Source organism: Pristiophorus japonicus, chromosome 7 (genome assembly GCF_044704955.1).
Source record: "Pristiophorus japonicus isolate sPriJap1 chromosome 7, sPriJap1.hap1, whole genome shotgun sequence".
Lineage (NCBI taxonomy): Eukaryota > Metazoa > Chordata > Chondrichthyes > Pristiophoridae > Pristiophorus > Pristiophorus japonicus.
The window spans coordinates 36,232,862-36,254,559 of NC_091983.1; the positions used below are offsets into that span (position 1 = coordinate 36,232,862).

Sequence of the window (21,698 nt, forward strand, 5' to 3'; positions counted from 1 at the left end):
TGAAACTATGCTCCCTAGTTCTAGATTCCTCCACGAGGGGAAACATCCTCTCTGCATCTACCTTGTCAAGCCCCCTCATAATCTCACACATTTCAATAAGGTCACCTCTCATTCTTCTGAACCCCAATGAGTACAGGCGCAAACTGCTCAACCTATCTTCATAAGACAACCCCTTCACCTCATGAATCAACCTTCTCTGAACTGCCTCCAAAGTAAGTATATCCTTCCTTAAATAAGGAGATCAGAACTGTATGCAGTACTCCAGGGGGAACAAATTGCCCCCCCCCCCCCCCACCGCCCAAAACAGAGTGCTCCCAACGCTCGGTGTTGTTTTACCGCAGCTGCGGTTCAGGTCGTCTCTATCATGGCATTCGGCTCTTTGGTTTTATTTTGATCTGGAAGTCAGTTATATCATCATCATCATCATAATAGGCAGTTCCTCAGAATCGAGGAAGACTTGCTTCCACTCCTGAAGTGAGTTCTTTGGTGGCTGAACAGTTCAATACGAGAGCCACAGACTCTGTCACAGGTGGGACAGATAGTTTCTCGAGACATGCTCGCACTGAGTTAGGCTCTGCATCAGAAGCATGCACTTGTAAAACTCAGCCTCATGTCTCGACTGCAGACAGCTGTCTTTGTGATTCCACAGTATTGTCTTACCTGCAATTAACATCCCAGCCAAGAGAAATGTATGTTAGTAATGGCACCTGGCATCAGTGGTGGGTCCTAATACATATTTAAAAGACGTGAAGGTATTAAGGGTTACGGAACCAAGGCACCCGATGGAGTTAAGATACAGACCAGCCATGATTTAATTGAATGGTGGAACAGGCTCGAGGGACTGAATGGTCTCCTCTTGTCCCTATGTTCCTACACACAGCCTAAAACTTTTGAATATTTTAAACTCAGAAGCAACTTTGGGAGTTCTCTATTGTAAATGTAATAGAGTCCCAAGAGCTACATCCTCAGAATGAACCATCTAAGCTCAGCCTGGTGTATAATGAGCTGATGGGAACATATCAGCCCTGTTAAGAAACTTTACTCAGATCATTCAAGGGTAAAATCCTATTTTTTCTAAGTTACAATCCTCAGCAGATATTAAATACTTTTTAAAATCAAATGGGGCCGAAATTGGAGAACTCATCGGCCACTGCCGGCGACATTCCTCTCGTCGAACCGCCCAGTGCCACTTTCATCGTGACCTGGAGCGGGCAGGAGGGGAGAGCCGCCGGGAAGCACCCACCGACGTCAGCGGACGGCCGATGCGGGTAAGTACACTCCCGCCTGCCGAGATGCCATATTCATGCGGGCGGGAGTCAGCGGCAGGACGGCAATGGACCACTGAGTGCAGGCAGCTCTGTCCTCAACGGTAAATGTGAAGATGCTTTAAAAAAAGGTTCGTGAAGTTTATTTAAATTATTTCTTTACAGGTACTTGCCTGGATGGGATTCCCTGAAAGTCATCAGATTTTTTTTTGTTTGTTTTTGATGCTTTTTATTTTTAGTTCTTCGACCCTCCGTGGGCCCGACTCCATCCTCGGCGGCACTTGGGCGGCAAGCGCCTCTGTCGCCGAGAATGAGACCTCCTGCCGGCTGCCTCCCAGATTGGCAACATACGTCGCAGATTTGCTGCCCACCAACCTTCGAGGGACCTGGGTGATGAAAACCCCGCCCATAGAACTGTCAGAGACCTCGGCAGCCATCGGCGTTCCTTTGGGTGGAACTTGGGCGGGCGGAGGCTTTCACCAAGTTCGGGCCCAATATTGCTGAAATTTTTAAACCAAGCTGCTGGTAAGCATGATTATATTAACATTAAACCTTATGATCACCGGTGAAATGCTTCATCCCAAAATTGTGTTTATAGTATTCTGGGTAGTCAGGACAGATTTAGGAGAGGACTGAAACTGAAGATATTAATAAAGAGCATTCTGGAAGACTCAACTTACTTGGAAGAAATGCCAGTCTAGTAAAGAATTCTATTGTGTACACAATGCAATACTGCTTGACCCCATGTGCAGCATCTTATAAAATCTTCCTCCCCACTCAACAGCTAGTTTAGATGGCCCCCTGACTCGACAGCAAATGAACACACTGCATGATTCCTGAGATGAAGGGGTTGACTTATGAAGAAAGGTTGAGCAGGTCTGTACTCATTGGAGTTCATAAGAATGAGAGGTGATCTTATTGAAACAAAAAAGATACTGAGAGGGCTCGACAAGGTAGATGTAGAGAGGATGTTTTCACTCGTGGTGGGAGTCTAGAACTAGGGGGTATAACTTAAGAAGAAGGGGTCGCCCATTTAGAACTGAAATGTGAAGGAATTTCTTCTCAGAGGGTTGTAAATCTGTAGAATTCTCTGCTCCAGAGAGCTGTGGAGGCTGGATCATTGAATATATTTAAGGTGGAGAGAGAGAGATTTTTGATCAATAAGGGAGTGAAGGGTTATGGGGAATGGGCAGGGAAGTGGAGCTGAGCCCAAGATCAGATCAGCCATTATCAATCTTATTAAATACCAGAGCAGGCTCGAGGGGCCAAATGGCCTACTCCTGCTCCTATTTCTTATGTTGTTTTAATCCTGGTCTGTGTTGAGTTAGTTAGTCTCAGACGGGGTGGCTGTGCTAAGGCATACTTCTGGCTGAAAGTTCCTTGGGCAATGGAGCAGGATATCAGCCGAGACACAATGGCCCTCGGATATTTGTGTATGGGTGGACACCATAATGTTGAAACCACAGTGTGCAATTTTAGTAATGATTCAATTAATATGTATTGAATTCCTCTAGCCTCTATTTCAATGGTTTAAATTCTATTAAAGTAAAAAAAAACAGTTTCAAAACACACAAATATGCATGCAGAGTGAGTTTATAAGCCCAAACTGAGGGCAGGGTTGAGCTGAGCTGTGACTATTTCCATGATGGCACTCCCCATCTTGAAGAAGTTTTGCTCTTCTCTCCGACAGGATTCTGGTCAGTTTCTTTAACCCTGTTCATCATCAATGGCATCAGTTTCACTTCGCGTGTTTGATCATGTGTCTTCTAAAAAGCGCATTCCCAACCAATAGATCTAGTCACATCTTTTATTTCTTACTTATCTTATCACCTCATTTTGCCTTGTACCTTCATCCTTTTTCACATTTAACCTCTCCTGCCCTCCACCCTATCACAGACCTTTCCCTGCCCCAGTACTTGCTTAACAGCTATTCATCTCAAACATCTTCCGGTTCTGACGAAGGGTCATTGACCTGAAACGTCAACTCTATTTCTCTCTCCACAGATGCTGCCTGACTTGCAGATTATTTCCAGCATTTTCTGTTTTTATTACAAATTATTTAATGATCATTTGGTATTAATTAGTAAGAAAATTGGGCTTTACTATGTATTTGTATGAGAATAAATCAGTTTCTCTTAAATGTTGTGGTATTCCCATCCTTCTTGTTAAGGTTTGTATCAAGGACTTGTGCTGCTTGGTACCTTTCTCCGCTCCTGTTACTTTACCATGCATTCCAGACATCCCTGGCACATGGGAAAATAGCCCTGTTATCACTGGAGTTTTCTTTTGATGGAAGGAACTAAGAGTAAAGCTAATGAACTTTAAGCGAGAGGTGAAGTGGAACTCTCTTAGCCATTGGCTTTTCCCTTGGTGATTGAATCACGTGGAGTCTTCACGTTGGGTTTGGTTTTCTATGGTTGAAACTTTAATATTTGTGACCCTGAAAATTCACAGGCCTTCTGGCGCCACCTGCTGTAACTCCGGTAGAACTGCAGCGGAAGGCCTGCGAAATAGGCTGGGCAGGGATGTGCTGGGCCTCAGCTTTTACTGCTAGTTTCTGTGTTGAGGGGCGGGGGCTGCTGGGGCCGAATCTCCGTCTACCCCAAACATGGTCCCCTGTATCTGCGGGGATGGGGCCATGGGTAGGGACTCCCTCGGCTGGGAGTTCCTGCATCCCCAACCCGAGTTGAACGTGATACAAGTTTGAATGTTAGCATGCCCAGCGAAAGGAAGAGTTCTAACCTCCTAAAGGTTGTAAATGGACACCACTGTAGGAGTGGGCCACCGAGGTAGCCTTGACCCCAGGAGATGTGTGTAAAGATTTTCTTTTGCAACAGCAGCCTCCTTACCCAGGGAGCCACTTGGGGGCTAGTTTATAATTTTCTAACGCAAAATACTCCAGTGCAATGCTGAGGGAGTGCCGTACTGTCGGAGGTGCCATCTTTCGGATGAGATGTTAAACTGAGGCCCCATCTGCTCTCTCGGGTGGATGTAAAAGATTCCATAGCATTATTTTGAAGAAGAGCAACGGAATTATCCCCGGTGTCCTGGCCAATATTTATCCAACACAACAAAAACAGATTATCTGGTCAGTATCACATTACTGTTTGTGGGAGTTTGCTGTTTGCTGTGTGCAAGTTGGCTGCCATGTTTCCCACATTTTTGTTATGTGGATTGAAGGATAAATATTGGCCAGGACACCTGGGATAACTCCCCTGCTCCTCTTCAAAAAATGCCATGGGATCTTTTATGTCCACCTGAGAGAGCAGACTGGACTTCGGTTTAACATTTCATCCAAAAGATGGCACATCCGACAGTGCAGTGCTCCCTCAGCACTGCACTGGAGTGTTAGCCTAGGTTTATGTGCACAAGTCCCTAGTAAAACAAAATGAGACAAAATGTAGAACAAAATAACACATGACGTGTAGAGGGGAAGAAATCAAATCAAGAAAGTACCTTCACATCTTGGGAACGGATAGTTCCAGTTCCTGTTGATCCCATGATGGCATGTGAGAACACGTTGCCCAATTAGGACGTACCCAGGGTAGCATTCAAATGATATAGACTGTCCCACGCTATAGCCGGAATTGATGACATGGCCATTTTGAAACGGTTGTGGATCAGGGCAGCTCTGAAGTTCATAAGCTAAAAGAAAGCATAATCAGAACGTTAATATCACCACCACCTTCTCAAGACCAATTAGGGATGGGCAATAAATGCTGGCCTTGCCAGCGACGACTACATCCTGTAAACGATTACATTTTTTAAAAATGTCAGAGATAATCATCTTGAAAGGCTGCAGGAACACCCTGGCTCATCTTAGATAAGTTACATCCATTATTCCTAAAACCTCAAGTTCTTCCCCCTATACCCGAGAAAAGAAAAAGACACATAAAGGCATATTTAAAATGGTGACAAAGCCATCAAGGTTTAGAATTTTGCCATGTGATCCATTATATGACTGAGTTATGGCGCTGCCATTGTGGAGAGGTGCTGAGCATAGGGTACCGCACTATCAATAAGGGAGAAGGGAAAATAACTGGAGGCAGTCATTACCGGGCTGCTCTCACACAACTCCTAATGACCTACTTAGATCGGCGCTGGCAGAGTCATAAGAGCAGGTCATGTATCGCGATCAATTAATGCATAGTTGTAGGAGTGTCAAGGGGGAAAAAAAGAGGCAGGAAATAACCTTAAATGGAGGTGTTTATGCCGATTTCCCTTCCCCGACAAGTAATATATGGTTGCAGCATATGTAGAAAAGACAAAGCACACTAATCCCATTCTCCCACTGCATACTACCATCTGACAGAAATCTTATAGTTTCCCAACCCGAGATGGAACCCCCGAGTCTCCAAGTTGCATCTGATGAACCTTAAAGTCTTTAGTAATTAAAAAAAAACAAGATCATTAAACTGAAACACAATTTTGCAAAGGAATAGATTCAGCAAGAGAAAGCTGAGAGAGAAAATAGAAATTTAGTATGTTACATTTTCCTTAGCACTTACCAAAGCAGTGAGTGGGTGTAATTGATTTTCATGTGGGAGCACTAGAGCCAAGACTTTCTATTATGAATTTATCTCATGCATCTAAATCAAAAACCTCTGAAACTTTTGCAGGATTGTATTTTTCACTTATATTTGTGTTTTATGCTGCTTTCCTGGTCACTAACTCGCTGCTGTAAAACTGTTGAATTCTGGGTGCAGGCCATTTCAAAATAACTTATTTTTTTGGAAGTATATTTTGCTCATAGAAAGCTAAATGTACAGTATTGGCTAAAGCTCTCATAGTTAATCACGGAATTAATGGAATCTCAGTGTGAAACATAGCACAGAGTCCACAGATAGCCATAATGCTTGTTCCTACTGAGTAAGATGCTCGTGAATTTCAGTTAATTAAATTGAGGCTTTTTAAAATTTTCATGTCCGACTGAAAAACATGTAAGGTAATTGCAACATCTCTCGTGGGCAAGCTATTAGAGGCCATAATGTGGGATAAAATTAATATGGAATTAAAGACAGCAAGCATAGATTTGTAAAAAAATAAATTGTATGTGACTAATTTAATGAAGTGCATTGAGGAAATAGTGTAGTAGAAGTCGTGTATATGGATTTTCAAGAAGTGCTTAATAAGGTGCCAGGTAGAAGGCATATTGATAAAATTAAGGTATGTGGTATTAATGGAAGTGTGGCGGCATAGGTAGGAAGTTTGTAAACAATTGGTAAAGAAAGGGTCAGAAAACAGAGAGCGATCGATGTTTTTTGGGCTGTCGGGGTGTAAACAGTGGTCTTCCAGGGGTTGTTGTTGAGACTATTGCTCTTCTCAATATTTCTAAATTATCTTTGCTTGGGATGAGAGGTGCAATATCAACATTCTCAGATGAAACAAAGTTAGGGAGCATAGTTAACTGTGAAGAGGACCGCAAGCGACTTAAGGAGGATGCAGACATGTCAGTAGATTGAGCAGGTAGATGGTGGGATTAATAAACTTAATGCAGATAAATGAGAGTGGATACATGTTAGGAGGAACAACAAACAGGGCGTATACACTAAATAGTAAAACTTTAAAATGCGTAGCGGAGCAGAGAGACTTAACGATTCAGCTAGATAAATCTTTAGAACTGGGTAGGTGAATTTTTAAAGCTGTTAAAAAAATATGATCCTAGGTTTTATAAATAGGGATATAAAACGCACAGGCGAAGAGGTAATGCCAAACTTCCAGAAATTATTGGCTTGTTAGCATAGGGACCGCAAATTTTTCCGAAGGTTTCACCAGACTCTTGCCATAACTCCGGCAGGATTTTGTTCAGTGATACCAAGGGAGAGATGCCAGGGTGGAGGCTACCGATGCCGGCAGTTTCATTTCACCAGAAGGGATCTGGTGTTGGACTGGACTCACTATGTGCACTGAGAAACATGATACAAATTGGACTCCAGATAGGCACAAGTAGGCTCCACTGAAGGGAGGTGAGGAATTGGTGAGTATCGGCAAGGGTTGAGGCCTGGTGCTCTGAAGAAAGGATTTTTTTTTGCAGTGATCTGATTTTGTCTCTTCACACGGCGGGCCAAAGGGGAGATGACTGAGGTCTTGGAGCTACCTGAGCAGGTCTTTCCCTCCTTGATGGAGGGCTGGTGATGGATTTTCTGGCTACCTGCGGCAAGTGGGTGCCAGAGATATATCTGTAGTGGTGCAAGTACCAGCAGGTCCTATGCAAATGAGGTGCCCTCCCTCTGACCATACAAACTCCAGCAAGACCAGTGCTGGAGGGCACTGATGGGCTTAATCCCATCGTAACTGATGGAATCACATGCCTGTAGCTTTTCAGGCCCACTGTGTACAATTTTGGGTGCATTTGGAAGGATATCAAAGCCATGAAGCGAGTATAGAAGTGATTGTCCAAGATGATACAAAGGATGAGAGACTTTAGTTATGAGGAAAAATTCAAGAAACTGGGATTCTTTTCATTAGTAAAGAGAAGATCTAACAGAGGCGTTCAAGATGATAAAAGTGTTCGATGAAGTAAATTGGAATAATTGCTTCCTTTGCTCTTCAAGCTGAGTTTCAGTGGATTGATTTGAGAAATAATAAGGTCGTTGTAACAATATTGGGCATCCATTATACACTGTCAAATAGTGAGAAAGAAACTGAGGAAATTTTCTGTAGACTCTTTGTTATATATGTAAACGTTGTTATATATTGTACAGCCACTAGAGGGCTCATCCCCTGGAGCCCCAAGGGATCCCATAATCCCTTGGGAGCACAGGTACTTAAGGAGGCCTCACAGGCTGGAGAGGCACTCTGGAAACCTGCAATAAAAAACTAAAGTCACACTTTACTTTGATCTCACAGTGTCCAGTCAGACTCTTGCTTCATACATAACAACTTTCTAGCTTTTACAAAGGCATTTTCTTGGCTTTTGCCCCATATCCATTCATCTCCTTTATGCAGTAAGGCGTGCAGTGGTTCTAACAGTGTGCTGAGACCCGGTAAGAAGTTACCAAAATAGATCAGGAGTCCTCGAAACGACCGCATCTCCATCACGTTCTGTGGCCTCGGTGTGTTCTCGATTGCCTCCGTCTTTGAATCGGTGGGCCTGATGCCGTCCGCTGCGATTCTTCTCCCCAGGAACACCACTTCAGACGCCAGGAAAACGCACTTCAAGCATTTTAACCTGAGCCCCACACAATTGAGTGGACTAATAACCTCCTCCAGGTTCTGCAGATGCTCACTTGTGTCCCAACCTGTAACCAAGATGTTGTCCTGGAAGACCACTGTGCGCGGGACCGACTTCAGTAAGCTTTCCATGTTTCTCTGGAATATCGCTGCTGCTGATCGAATTCCAAATGGGCATCTGTTATAAATGTAGCAAAAAGATCATTGGCCTTTGGTAGTGGGTATTGGTCCTGCAGGGAGAAACAATTGATAGTTACTTTGTAACCACCACAGATTCTGACAGTGCCATCTCCCTTGAGGACAGGAACGATCGGACTGGCCCACTTGTTGAATTCGATCGGTGAAATGATGCCCTCTCATTGTAGCCGGTCTAGCTCGATCTCTACCCTTTCTCTCATCATGTACGGTACTGCTCTCGCCTTGTGATGGATGAGTCGCGCCCCCGCAATTAGGTGGGTCTGCACTTTTGCTCCTTGGAACTTCCCGATGCCTGGTTCGAACAGCGAAGGGAACTTGTTTAAGACCTCGGCACATGCAGTGTCATCAGCGGACGAGAGCGCTCAGACATCATCCCAGTTCCAGCGTATCTTTCCCAGCCAGCTCCTGCCGATCAGCGTGGGACATCGCCCGGTACCACCCAGAATGGTAGCTTGTGCACCGCTCCATCGTAGGAGACCTTTACAGTAGCACTGCCGATTACGGGAATCAATTCCTTTGTGTAAATTCTCAGTTTTGTGCGAATTGGAGTCAAGACTGGCCTTGAGGCCTTGCTACACCACAATTATTTGCGCATAATGGACTGGCTTGTGCCCGTGTCCAACTCCATTGACATCGGGAGTCCATTTAGTTCAACCTTCAGCATTATCGGGGACACTTAGTGGTAAATGTGTGCACCCCATATACCTCTGCCTCCTCGGTCTGAAGCTCTGGTTCGTCGTGATCCACCGTGGATCTGTCCTCCTCTGCAACATGATGGTTTGCAGGATTAACAGGATTTGCAGCTTGCCTGCACATACGTTGGAGGTGTCCCATTGTTCCACAGCCCTTGCAAACGTACCCTTTGAAGCGGCATGAATGGAAACGATGATCACCCTCACAGTGCCAACAAGGTGTTAACGGCCTTGCATTCATCAACCTTGATGGTGGACTCAGACATCTGCGAACGTGCAGCTGCAGGCATGTGGAGCCTGTCCTGTATGTTGTGATTTGAAAACAACATCACTTTGTTCACAGTATTGTAGCAGCACTTGTGTGCTGAGAGATTTGTTTAGTATTGTCACTGGTGGCAATGAACGCCTGGGCTATCGCTATGGCCTTACTCAAGATTGGGGTCTCGACAATCAAAGGTTTGTAAAGTATCGTTTCATGGCCAATGTCAAGTACGAAAAAGTCTCTGAGCATGTGTTCCAAATGTCCTTCAAATTCGCAATGTCCTACAAGGTGTCTTAGCTCGGCAACATAACTCACCACTTCCTGGCCTTCAGACCTTTTGTAGATGTAGAACCGGTACCTCGCCATCAGAACACTTTCCTTCAGGTTCAGATGCTCCCGGACCAGGGTGCACAAATCATCGTACGATCTCTCTGTGGGCTTTGCTGGAGTAAGCAGATTTTTCATGAGGCCATACGTTAGTGCCCCACAGATGGTGAGGAGAATCGCCCTTCGTTTGGCAGCATTCACTTCTCCTTCCAGCTCGTTGGCCACGAGGTATTTGTCGAGTCGTTCCACGAAGGTTTCCCAATCATCTCCCGACAGGATGCCCACTGTTCTCTGCATCGTTGGGATCGTTATCTGTATCTCGTCGCCAGTTGTTATGTATGAAGAAAGAGTCTGACTGGATACTGTGAGCTCAAAGTAAAGTGTGACTTAGTCTTTTATTGCAGGTCAAAGTTTGACCCGAAACACCCTGCTTGATTGAAAAAGAAGCGTTAGCGTGTGTCTATGGGGTAAAGAAAATGCATCAATACCTGTTTGGGCTAAAATTTGAATTGGAAACTGACCATAAGCCACTGGTATCCTTGTTTTCCGAGAGTAAGGGGCTAAATACTAATGCATCGGCCCGCATCCAGAGATGGACGCTCACATTGTCTGCATACAACTGCACCATCCGCCACAGGCCAGGCACAGAAAACTGTGCCGATGATCTCAAAAGGCTGCCATTGCCCACCACGGGGGTGGAAATGGCGCAGTCCACAGATCTAGTCATAGTTATGGAAGCATTTGAGAGTAAGCAATCACCCGTCACTGCCCGACAGATTAGAACCTGGATGAGCCAGGACCCCTCACTGTCTTTAGTTAAAAACTGTTTGCTTCACGGGAGCTGATCCAGTGTCCCAATGGACATGCAGGAAGAGATAAAGCTGTTCCAGCGAGACAAAGATGAAATGTCTATACAGGCAGACTGCCTTCTGTGGGGAAATCAGGTAGTGGTTCCCAAGAAGGGCAGCGACACCTTCATCAGTAACCTCCACTGTACCCACCCAGGCATCGTAATGATGAAAGCAATAGCCAGATCCCACGTGTGGTGGCCCGGTATAGATGCGGACTTAGAGTCCTGCGTGCACAGATGTAACACATGCTCGCAGTTGAGTAATGCACCCAGGTAGGCGCCACTAAGTTTATGATCTTGGTCCTCCAAATCGTGGTCTAGGGTCCATGTCGACTATGCAGACCCATTCTTGGGTAAAATGTTCCTGTGATTGTAGATGTGCACTCCAAAAGGATTGAATGGGAGATAATGTCTACAGCACGTCTGCTGCCACGACTGAAAGCCTGCGGGCCACGTTTCCATGCACGGACTACCCGATGTCCCTGTGAGCAACAACGGGTCATGTTTTACCAGTGCCGAATTCAAAGAATTCATGATCCGCAACGGGATCAAACATGTCACATCTGCCCCGTTCAAACCAGCATCTAATGGTCAGACAGAGAGAGCAGTGCAAACTATCAAGCAAGGCTTGAAGAGGGTAACTGAAGGTTCACTGCAGACTCGCCTATCCCGAGTCCTGGTCAGTTACCGCACGAGACCCACTCGCTCACTGGGATTCCACCTGCTGAACTGCTCATGAAAAGGACACTTAAGACAAGGCTCTCGTTAGTTCACCCTGATCTACATGAACAGGTAGAGAGCAGGCGGCTTCAACAAAATACATATTATGATAGCGCAAATGTGTCATACGAAATTGAAATCAATGATCCTGTACTTGTATTGAATTATGGACAAGGTCCCAAGTGGCTTCCCGGCACTGTTATGGCCAAAGAGGGGAGCAGGGTGTTTCGGATCAAACTTTCAAATGGACTCATTCACCGGAAACACTTGGACCAAATCAAACTCAGATTCACGGACTATCCTGAGCACCCCACTTTGGACCCTACCTTCTTTGACCCCCCAACATACATACCAGTGGCAACCGACACCGCGTTTGGCCACGAAACAGGACCCATTATCCACAGCAGCCCAGCAGGACTCACCACACCAGGCAGCCCAGCAAGGCCAGCTGCACAGCAGCCCAGCGAGGGCCCAACTGACGGTTCACCAATACCAACATCTGCACCGAGACGATCAATCAGAGAAAGACAGGCCCTAGATCGTCTCACCTTGAAAATAGTTACACTCTTGACTTTGGGGGTGGACTGTTGTTATATATGTAAACTTGTATATACTTTGTACAGCCACCAGAGGGCTCATCCCCTGGAGTCCCAAGGGAGCCCATAATCTCTTGGGAGCACAGGTTCTTAAGGAAGCCTCACAGACTGGAGAGGCACTCTGGAGACCTGCAATAAAAGACTACGGTCACACTTTACTTTGAGCTCAGTGTTCAGTCTGACTCTTTCTTCATACATAACACTCTTCAAATAGAATTGCATAAGTAAAAGAACTGTGATAGCAGGAGACTTTAACCATCCCGAGAGATAAAACAATTGATGGTAGTCGATGGAGAGGGGCTCACAGAATGCTTTCAAGACTATTTTATAATCCACAATGTTTCAAATCCAAATTGGAAGGATACAGTACTAGGCCTGGTTCTCGATAATAAACCAGGATAAGAAAGTGATTTGCTGCTATGGCTCATAGCTTAATTAGGTTTACCATCAAAATAAAGGAAGAAAAATAGAGACAACAATCAAGATGTTGGGACTGAAAAAGAACACATTTTAGAAGGATGAAGGAGATTAACTATCCCAATTAGCTGAACAGAAATATTGTCGGTTAAAACTATGCATCAGCAGTAGAAAATATTTAAATATAAAATCAATAGGGCAGAGACTAAAAGAACTCGAACCAAAAATAAAGGAGTTGCAGAAAAGAACCAAGCTTGACTAATGAGTAAGGAGTTCAGGCCAAAATTGCAGTCTAATAAGAAGAAATATGACTAAGTTAAGGCTTGAAAAATAGAAAAAAATAGCAGACATAGCAAGAGAAGCAAAAAGGGAGATTAAAAGGGTTCAGCGAGAGTATAAAACGATTAATTATCAATATAAAGCATAATAGCATTTGATAAAGTGCAACTTCAGAGAATGCTTGAGAACAAAAAGACGAATTGTATTAGATATGAATTGGTCCATGTAGTGAAAGGAAATGAAGCAGACACTTGAGGGTTAGTGATTATGGGCACAATTTTCTCCTGTATTTGCACCGTTTTTTTTGGAGCAGGCTGCTTTTTCTGGCATAAATTAAAATTCCCCAGTTTCCCCAATCAATTTGCACCAGCGTAACTCAGTTTGTTATGAATTTTTTAAGTCAGTTTTTTGTTCAGCCAAAGAGGGAGTAACCAGCCACCTACACCACTTCTGGCCATTTAGGGAAGTTTGGCCAGCTGAGAGTTCCTCCAGTTCTGATTAGGCCGGTGTATGTGGCCTGTCCTGAAAAACCTTCCCGAGAGTTAAGGAAATTGGTGCAGGTAAGAGAAAGAGAGAGAGAGAGAGAGAGAGACGAACTGCCGACCGAGAACAAAGCTGATCAGCCTTCGGGCGAGGTTGGAGGTAAGTTGGTGCTATGTGTTTTTCAATTCTTTTAATGTGTTGGGAGGTGGTTGTCTGCTTCACTTTGCAGCCTCAGCTTGCATTGTGTCCCTGGTTACCATGGCAGCCTGATCTTTTTGGCACAGATCAAAGCTCCACCCCCAAAACTAAAGGTCAGGTTAGGCCACACCAAAATGAAGAGATCCAACAGGAAAACTTACAACACTATTTTTTGGCGTACTTGGGCCCCAAAAAATCAGGTGTAGCTCTTCAAGTATGCCAAAAAGTGCTTTGGGGAAAATTGAGCCCGATAACAGGAGGGGTAAGAGTCCGTGAAGTGCCGCATTTTAGGAAAAAAATGGAGAGTGGAGATATAACTTAAATGGTAACATTTTCAATGGGATGAAGGCATAGATATTTAAAAGCAGAATTTAAGGTGAAAAAACCCAAATAAAGGACAAGTGGAACTCTAAGGCCGAGAAATTCAATTGTGCCATGCCCGATTTTTGGACATGTCGGCCGGGATTATTCCAGGGTTCAGAGGGTGGGTTTGGAGGTAGGTCCACTGTCAAAATCTAGAAGATTGATAGTGGGATGGTATCCCACTCTAAACCACCTCCTTGTAAGTTTCCCACATGCTGGCTCTACCTGTGGTTTGCAGGCCTGACACAAAGGGACGGGTCAGGCAATTGAAAGACTTAAGAAGCTGTTGAAAGGTATTTAAGCAGCATTTTACCAGCTCCTAACCATTTTTTCAACTTTTTCTGGAGGTTCCCATTGCTCGGGGATCACGTCAGGTAAATATATTTGGTTTTCAGTGAATCTCCATTGTTTTGAATAGGTGACAGCTGCAAAAGTAGTATAAAAGCTACCATGTCACAGCCGTTCACTTTCCAATGTTAAATGCTGGTGCCTTCAGAATTTGGAATACACTTTTAAACTTTAGGATGGTTGGAAGTGTTTGGAGTAAATTCTCTATCCACTGTCACCTCCTTGGAACAACCTGGAATCCCTCCTTGGTCCTCGCAATCCCACCACGATCAACCCCAATACCAACGTCACCAGGCACACTAGCAACATCAACCTTCTCTGCAATTAACAGATGCTGCACAGGACACAGGGCATCAGCACCAGACCACATTGCTGCCCGGGAGGCCAGGAATGGCCTCACCATGGCCACATTTACTACACTTGTTGCTGCCACATGAAGCGCCAGGTTGGCACCACCAAATTCCAACACCATAAAGCATCCCTGCAATGTCCAAGACATTCCTTTCATACGCATCACCATTTGGGGGGGTGGGGGGGCGGCGGGGGAGGGGCTACTATTATGCCTCACCATTCACTGCGACTCAATAAGCCACTTGAAAAGATGCACACAAATCTGTCCTAGAAGGCAAAGATTTCAATGTGTGACAAGACTTTACCAGAAACTTTACATGAATAGTGGCTAAAAGACTCATGTCCCTACCCTTGTGTTTTGTTAGTTGGTATGATTGAGCAAGGATGAGGCTGAGTGTGAGGTGTGGCCAGTGAGATGGGGATGTGATGATGCAGATAGAGGGAGAGGGATGGGTGGAGGTGCAAGGTAAATTGGTGTGAGTAAGGATGTGCAGGAGTAGGGGAGGGAAGGCAGAGTAATGGGGATGTGATGAGAGGCACAGCAGGATGAGGTTGCATGTAGCTTTGCAGTACCGCTTCGTGATCTATTGAGATCTTTGAAAGGTTTGCATCACTCCTGATTACATCCTTGCTTGTGCCCTTCTGTACAATGTGCAATCAGGCTGCATTGGTCTCCTCAAGAAGTGTCTTCGAGACTCAAGGATGGTATGTTGCCTCCCTGGTGCAAGGGTCAAGGATGTCTTGGAGCGGTTGCAGGACATTTTGGTGAGGGAGGGTGAACAACCGTGGTGCATATAGGTACCGATATAGGTAAAAAAACAGGATGAGGTCTTACAAGCTGAATTTAAGGAGCTAGGAGTTAAATTAAAAAGTAGGACCTCAAAGGTAGTAATCTCAGGATTGCTACCAGTGCCACATGCTAGTCAGAGTAGGAATCGCAGGATAGCTCAGAGAATACGTGACTTGAGGAGTGGTGCAGAAGGGAGGGATTCAAATTCCTAGGACATTGGAACCGGTTCTAGGGGAGGTGGGACCAGTACAAACCGGACGGTCTGCACCTGGGCAGGTCCGGAACCAATGTCCTAGGGAGAGTGTTTGCTCATTCATTCATAGGCAATCCCTCGGAATCGAGGAAGACTTGCTTCCACTCCCAAAGTGAGTTTTTTGATGGCTAAACAGTCCGATACGAGAGCCACAGACCCTGTTACAGGTTGGACAGACATTCGTCAGGGGAAGGGGTCAGTCAGGCTGGTTTGTCATGCTCTCCTTCCGCTGCCTGCACCTGGCCTCTTCATGCTCCTTGCATCGGGACTCAAAGTGTTTGCTAGTGCTGTTGGGGAGGGATTAAACTAATATGGCAGGGGTATGGGAACTTATGCAGGGAGACAGAGGGAAGTAGAATGGGGGCAGAAGCAAAAGATAGAAAGAAGAAAAGTAAAAGTGGAGGACAGAGAAACCCAAGGCAAAAATCAAAAAGGCCACATTACAGCAAAATTCTAAAGGGGCAAAGTGTGTTAAAAAGACAAGCTTGAAGGCTCTGTGCCTCAATGCGAGGAGTATTCATAATAAGGTGGACAAATTAACTGCACTGGCAGCAATTAATGAATATGATATAATTGGCATCACAGAGACATGGCTCCAGGGTGACCAAGGCTGGGAACTCAACATCCAGGGGTATTCAACATTCAGGAAGGATAGACAGAAAGGAAAAGGAGGTGGGGTAGCGTTGCTGGTTAAAGAGGAAATTAACGCAATAGTAAGGAAGGACATTAGCTTGGATGATATGGAGTCTGTATGGGTGGAGCTGCGGAATACCAAAAGGCAGAAAACACTAGTGGGAGTTGTGTACAGACCAGCAAACAGTAGTAGTGAGGTTGGGGACAGCATCAAACAAAAAATTAGGGATGCATGCAATAAAGGTACAGCAGTTATCATGGGCGACTTTAATCTACATATAGATTTGGCGAACCAAACTAGTAGCAATACAGTGGAGAAGGATTTCCTGGAGTGTATTAGGGATGGTTTTCGAGACCAATATGTCGAGGAACAACTAGAGGGCTGGTCATCCTAGACTGGGTGATGTATAATGAGAAAGGACTAATTAGCAATCTTGTTGTGCGAGGCTCCTTGGGGAAGAGTGACCATAATATGGTAGAATTCTTTATTAAAATGGAGAGTGACACAGTTAATTCAGAGACTGGGGTTCTGAACTTAAGGAAAGGTAACTTCGATGGTATGAGACGTGAATTGGCTAGAATAGACTGGCAAATGAAACTTAAAGGGTTGACGGTGGATAGGCAATGGCAAACATTTAAAGATCACATGGATGAACTTCAACCATTGTACATCCCTGTCTGGAGTAAAAATAAATCAGGGAAGGTGGCTCAACTGTGGCTAACAAGGGAAATAAGAATAGTGTTAAATCCAAGGAAGTGGCATATAAATTGGCCTGAAAAAGCAGAAAACCTGAGGACTGCGAGAAATTTAGAATTCAGCAGAGAAGGACAAAGGGTTTAATTAGGAGGGGGAAAATAGAGTATGAGAGGAAGCTTGCCGGGAACATAAAAACTGACTGCAAAAGCTTCTATAGATAAGTGAAGAGAAAAAGATTAGTGAAGACAAACATAGGTCCCTTGTAGTCAGATTCAGGTGAATTTATAATGGGGAGCAAAGAAATGGCAGACCAGTTGAACAAATACTTTGGTTCTGTCTTCACGAAGGAAGACACAAATAACCTTCCGAAAATATTAGGGGACCAAGGGTCTAGTGAGAAGGAGGATCTGAAGGAAATCCTTATTAGGTAGGAAATTGTGTTCGGAAAATTGATGGGATTGAAGGCCGATAAATCCCCTGGGCCTGGTAGTCTGCATCCCAGAGTACTTAAGGAAGTGGCCCTAGAAATAGTGGATGCATTGGTGAACATTTTCCAACAGTCTATCGACTCTGGATCAGTTCCTATGGAATGGAGGATAGCTAATGTAACACCACTTTTTAAAAAAGGAGGGCAAGAGAAAACGGATAATTATAGGCCTGACATCAGTAGTGGGGAAAATGTTAGAATCAATTATTAAAGATGAAAGAGCAGCGCATTTGGAAATCAGTGACAGGATTAGTCCAAGTCAGCATGGATTTATGAAAGGGAAATCATGCTTGACAAATCTTCTGGAATTTTTTGAGGATGTATCTAGTAGAATGGACAAGGGACAACCAGTGGATGTGGTGTATTTGGACTTTCAAAAGGCTTTAGACAAGGTCCCACACAAGAGATTGGTGTGCAAAATTAAAGCACATGGTATTGGGGGTAATGTACTGATGTGGATAGAGAACTGGTTGGCAGACAGAAAGAAGAGAGTCTGGATAAACGTGTCCTTTTCAAAATGGCAGGCAGTGACTAGTGGGATGCTGCAGGGCTCACTGCTGGGACCCCAACTATTTACAATATACATTAATGATTTAGATGAAGAAATTGAGTGTAATATCTCCAAGTTTGCAGATAACACTAAGCTGGGTGGTGGTGTGAACTGTGAGGAGGACGCTAAGAGGCTGCAGGCTGAATTGGACAGGTTAGGCGAGTGGGCAAATGCATGGCAGATGCAGTATAATGTGGATAAATGTGAGGTTATCCACTTTGGGGGCAAAACCACGAAGGCAGAATATTATCTGAATGGCGACAGATTAGGAAAAGGGGAGGTGCAACGAGACCTGGGTGCCATGGTACATCAGTCATTGAAAGTTGGCATGCAGGTACAGCAGGTGGTGAAGAAGGCAAATGGTATGCTGGCCTTCATAGCTAGGAGATTTGAGTATAGGAGCAGGGAGGTCTTACTGCAGTTGTACAGGGCCTTGGTGAGGCCTCACCTGGAATATTGTGTTCAGTTTTGGTCTCCTAATCCGAGGAAGGACATTCTTGCTAATGAGGGTGGGCAGTGAAGGTTCACCAGACTGATTCTCAGGCTGGCAAGACTGACATATCAGGAGAGATTGAATTGACTGGGCCTGTATTCACTGGAGTTTAGAAGGATTAGAGGGAATCTCATAGAAACATATACATTTCTGACGGGACTGGACTAGTTAGATGCAGGAAGAATGCTCCCGATGTTGGGGAAATCCAGAACCAGGGGACACAGTCTAAGGATAAGGGGTAAGCCATTTAGGAATGAGATGAGGAGAAACTTCTTCACTCAGAGAGTTGTTAACCTGTGGAATTCCCTACCGCAGAGAGATGTTGAAGCCAGTTCATTGGATATATTCAAGAGGGAGTTTGATATGGCCCTTACGGCTAAAGGGATATGGAGAGAAAGCAGGAATGGGGTATTGAGGTGAATGATCAGCCATGATCTTATGGTGGTGCAGGCTCAAAGGGCCGAATGGCCTGCTCCTGCACCTATTTTCTATATTTCTGCCCACTGGAAGGGAAGAGAACCTCCCTGTGTGCTGTGACTCGCTCCATAAGCATGTGGAGGGAAGTCTTGGGAGAGTCTGGGTGAGGCGTGCATCTTCGTGCAGTGCTTGTCAGTTTGTAGCACCTCAATGCTGTAGAACGCTGATAGCACAGCTGTCAATATCAATGTGGGCATGGTCCCTTTAAGGAAACCGGCTGATCAAATAACGTCATTAAGTCTGCTTCCTTTTAATTGGCCAGGAACCTCGCAGGACAGGCTTAACAAGCCCAATCAGGGCAAAATCACTTCACAGAACGGGATGGAGACGGCAGCTGGGTTCCAATCCATACCCGAAGTCACCCGCCTCTCTCCCGACTCGATAGCAAAAATCATGGCCTAAGCCTTCAATATGGTGAGCAGGAAATGCACGCACATTGCAAGCAGGCAGTGTGACATACACCATATTCGTGTAGGCAAAATAAATAGGCATCCTGGGCCCGCTCCTGCAACAGGTATTAATCCCTCTACATATACAAATAAGAAACCTGCTGCTTGTTGGAGACTCACTCTGCAATACTAGTTTGGCCTGAAGTAGGCAGCAGTGGCGCCATTCAGGAAAAGCAGGTCTACATGAGGACATAACAGGCAGTCCTTAACAGGAATTTTGCAGGCTGCAATCAACAAGGTAAGTTTATTAAAAATACTTACTTGAATATGAAGTTGGCAGAAGTAGAAGTGCTTCTCCTGACCCCCGACATTATAACCGCAGGCTGTTGCTGGCTATGAATACGATCACAACCCCTCCCCCGATCACTGCTGCCATCCTCCCTCCTGGCCATCGCCACCCTCCCTCAATCTGTCTATGTCCATTCGTATCTTCCTGCTCCGATTTACACAACTTACTGTGCCTCCTAACTTAGGGCTCAATTTTCCCCAGTGATTTGCGCCGTCTTTTTGGAGCAGGCTGCTCTTTTTGGTCTAAGTTGAAAAAAACACAGTTTCCCCAATCAATTTGCACCTGTGTAAGTCAGTTCGTTACGATTTTTTTAAGTCAGTTTTTTTTTCAGGCAAAGAGGGTGTAACCAGCCACCTACACCAATTAGGCAAGTTTGGCCAGCTGAGAATTACTCCAGTTCTGCTTAGGCCAGTGTATGTGGCCTCTGCTGAAAATTCTTCCCTTGAGTTAAGGAAATCGGCGCAGATAAGGAAATCGGTGCAGGTAAGGAAATCGGCGCAGCAGCTGCCCGGACATACTAAAAGAATTGAAAAATACATAGCAGCAACTTATCTCCAACCCTGTCCGGTCCCATTCTCGGTCCCCGGTTCACTCTCTCAGAGAGAAAAAGAGAGAAAAAGGGAGAAAGTGAGAGAAAGAGAGAGAGACAGAGACAGAGACAGAGAGAGAGAGCGAGAGAGAGCCTGGTTACCATGGCAGCCCAATATTTTTGACGCAGATCAAGGCTCCACCCCCAAACCTAAAGGTCGGGTTAGGCCACTCCAAAATGAAGAAATCCAACGGGGAAACTCAGAATCATTTTTTTTGGCGTACTTAGGCCCCCAAAAATCGGGCAGAACTCTTCACGTGCGCCAAAAAAATGCTTTGGGGAAAATTCAGCCCTTAGTCTCATCTACAAATTTGAATATCCAGCTCTCCATTCCTTCATAGAAGTAATTGATATATATGATGGAAAGCTGAGGCCTCGATACAGATTCCTGGTGAACGCCACTTGTCACAACCTGCCAATCAAATTATGTTCCATTTATCCCTACTCTCTGCCTCCTACCTTTCAACCAATTTCCAACCCATGTTGCAAGATTGCTTCCAATTTCATGCATTTCATTTTTCTAATAATCTCTTGTGTGGATTTATGTATTTTACCAAGTATTTTGAACTTGCTTCAATGATAATTGACTGAGCATGTTCAAGAATTCAATGGGAATAAAAATTGCGTAGTTTCTATAACGGACGACCGATCCACAAAGCCAATTTCACGTTCAGGTGGCAAGTTTGAACAAGACACCATCAGTTATTCTTAGAGGGTAAGGATCTGCTAGACTACAAAGGATTTTCTCGGTACACATTTCACTGCACACTCATTCCTTGCACATAACCACAAAGTAGATTTGTATTAAATATCAAACATGTTATAATAGCCTAAAGGGTTTTTTGAATTGTTTCCACATGGTTCAATGAACCTACAGTTATTCTGTCTTTGCAAAGGACTTAACATAGTAGACTGGCCTTATCATTTTTGAATGCTGAAAATCGCTTGCTTGGAGAAATTATGTAGACGTAATTCAATGATTGGCTTTAAATCCCACTATTTTAGTACTAATGGACCATTCTGGCTAGAGATTATGCTGGCACATGGTATTGTTTCTACAACTCTTTGTAACAATATTGGGACCTTGTGTGGCATTGATCAACCTGGAAATAGTATCTAGGAATCAAAAATCCATATAACAGGGCACTGTGTCCAGTGTCCACACAAGAGACTGTTAGGAAACATAGAAGCACGTGGAATTAGAGACAGCTTTTTGACATGGATAGGAGGTAGGGAGGTAGGAGACAAAGAGTAGGGATAACAGGTATGCACTCCAATTGGCATGATGTAACTAGTGGGATCTGTACTGGGGCATCAGTTTTTCACCATAGATAATAGATATAAATGACTTAGATGATGCAATAGACAGCCGTAGATCCAAGTTTTCTGATGATACTAAGTTAGGTGGCACAGTCAATAGTGTAGATAGGAGCAGAAAGTTGCAAAGGGACATTGTTAGATCAATGAGT

At 44.6% G+C, this 21,698-nt stretch overlaps 1 protein-coding gene across 1 annotated transcript in view; it reads right to left on the reverse strand.

The window, feature by feature from the left end:
• The window catches only part of LOC139266579 (CUB and sushi domain-containing protein 1-like), a 3,131,815-nt gene that overhangs the window by 323,349 nt on the left and 2,786,768 nt on the right, over nt 1-21,698 (reverse strand). Inside the window, exon 42 of the mRNA XM_070884173.1 lies at nt 4,722-4,910. Within this exon, the coding sequence (XP_070740274.1) occupies nt 4,722-4,910 (189 nt within the window). The remainder of the gene's footprint in view (nt 1-4,721; nt 4,911-21,698) is intronic.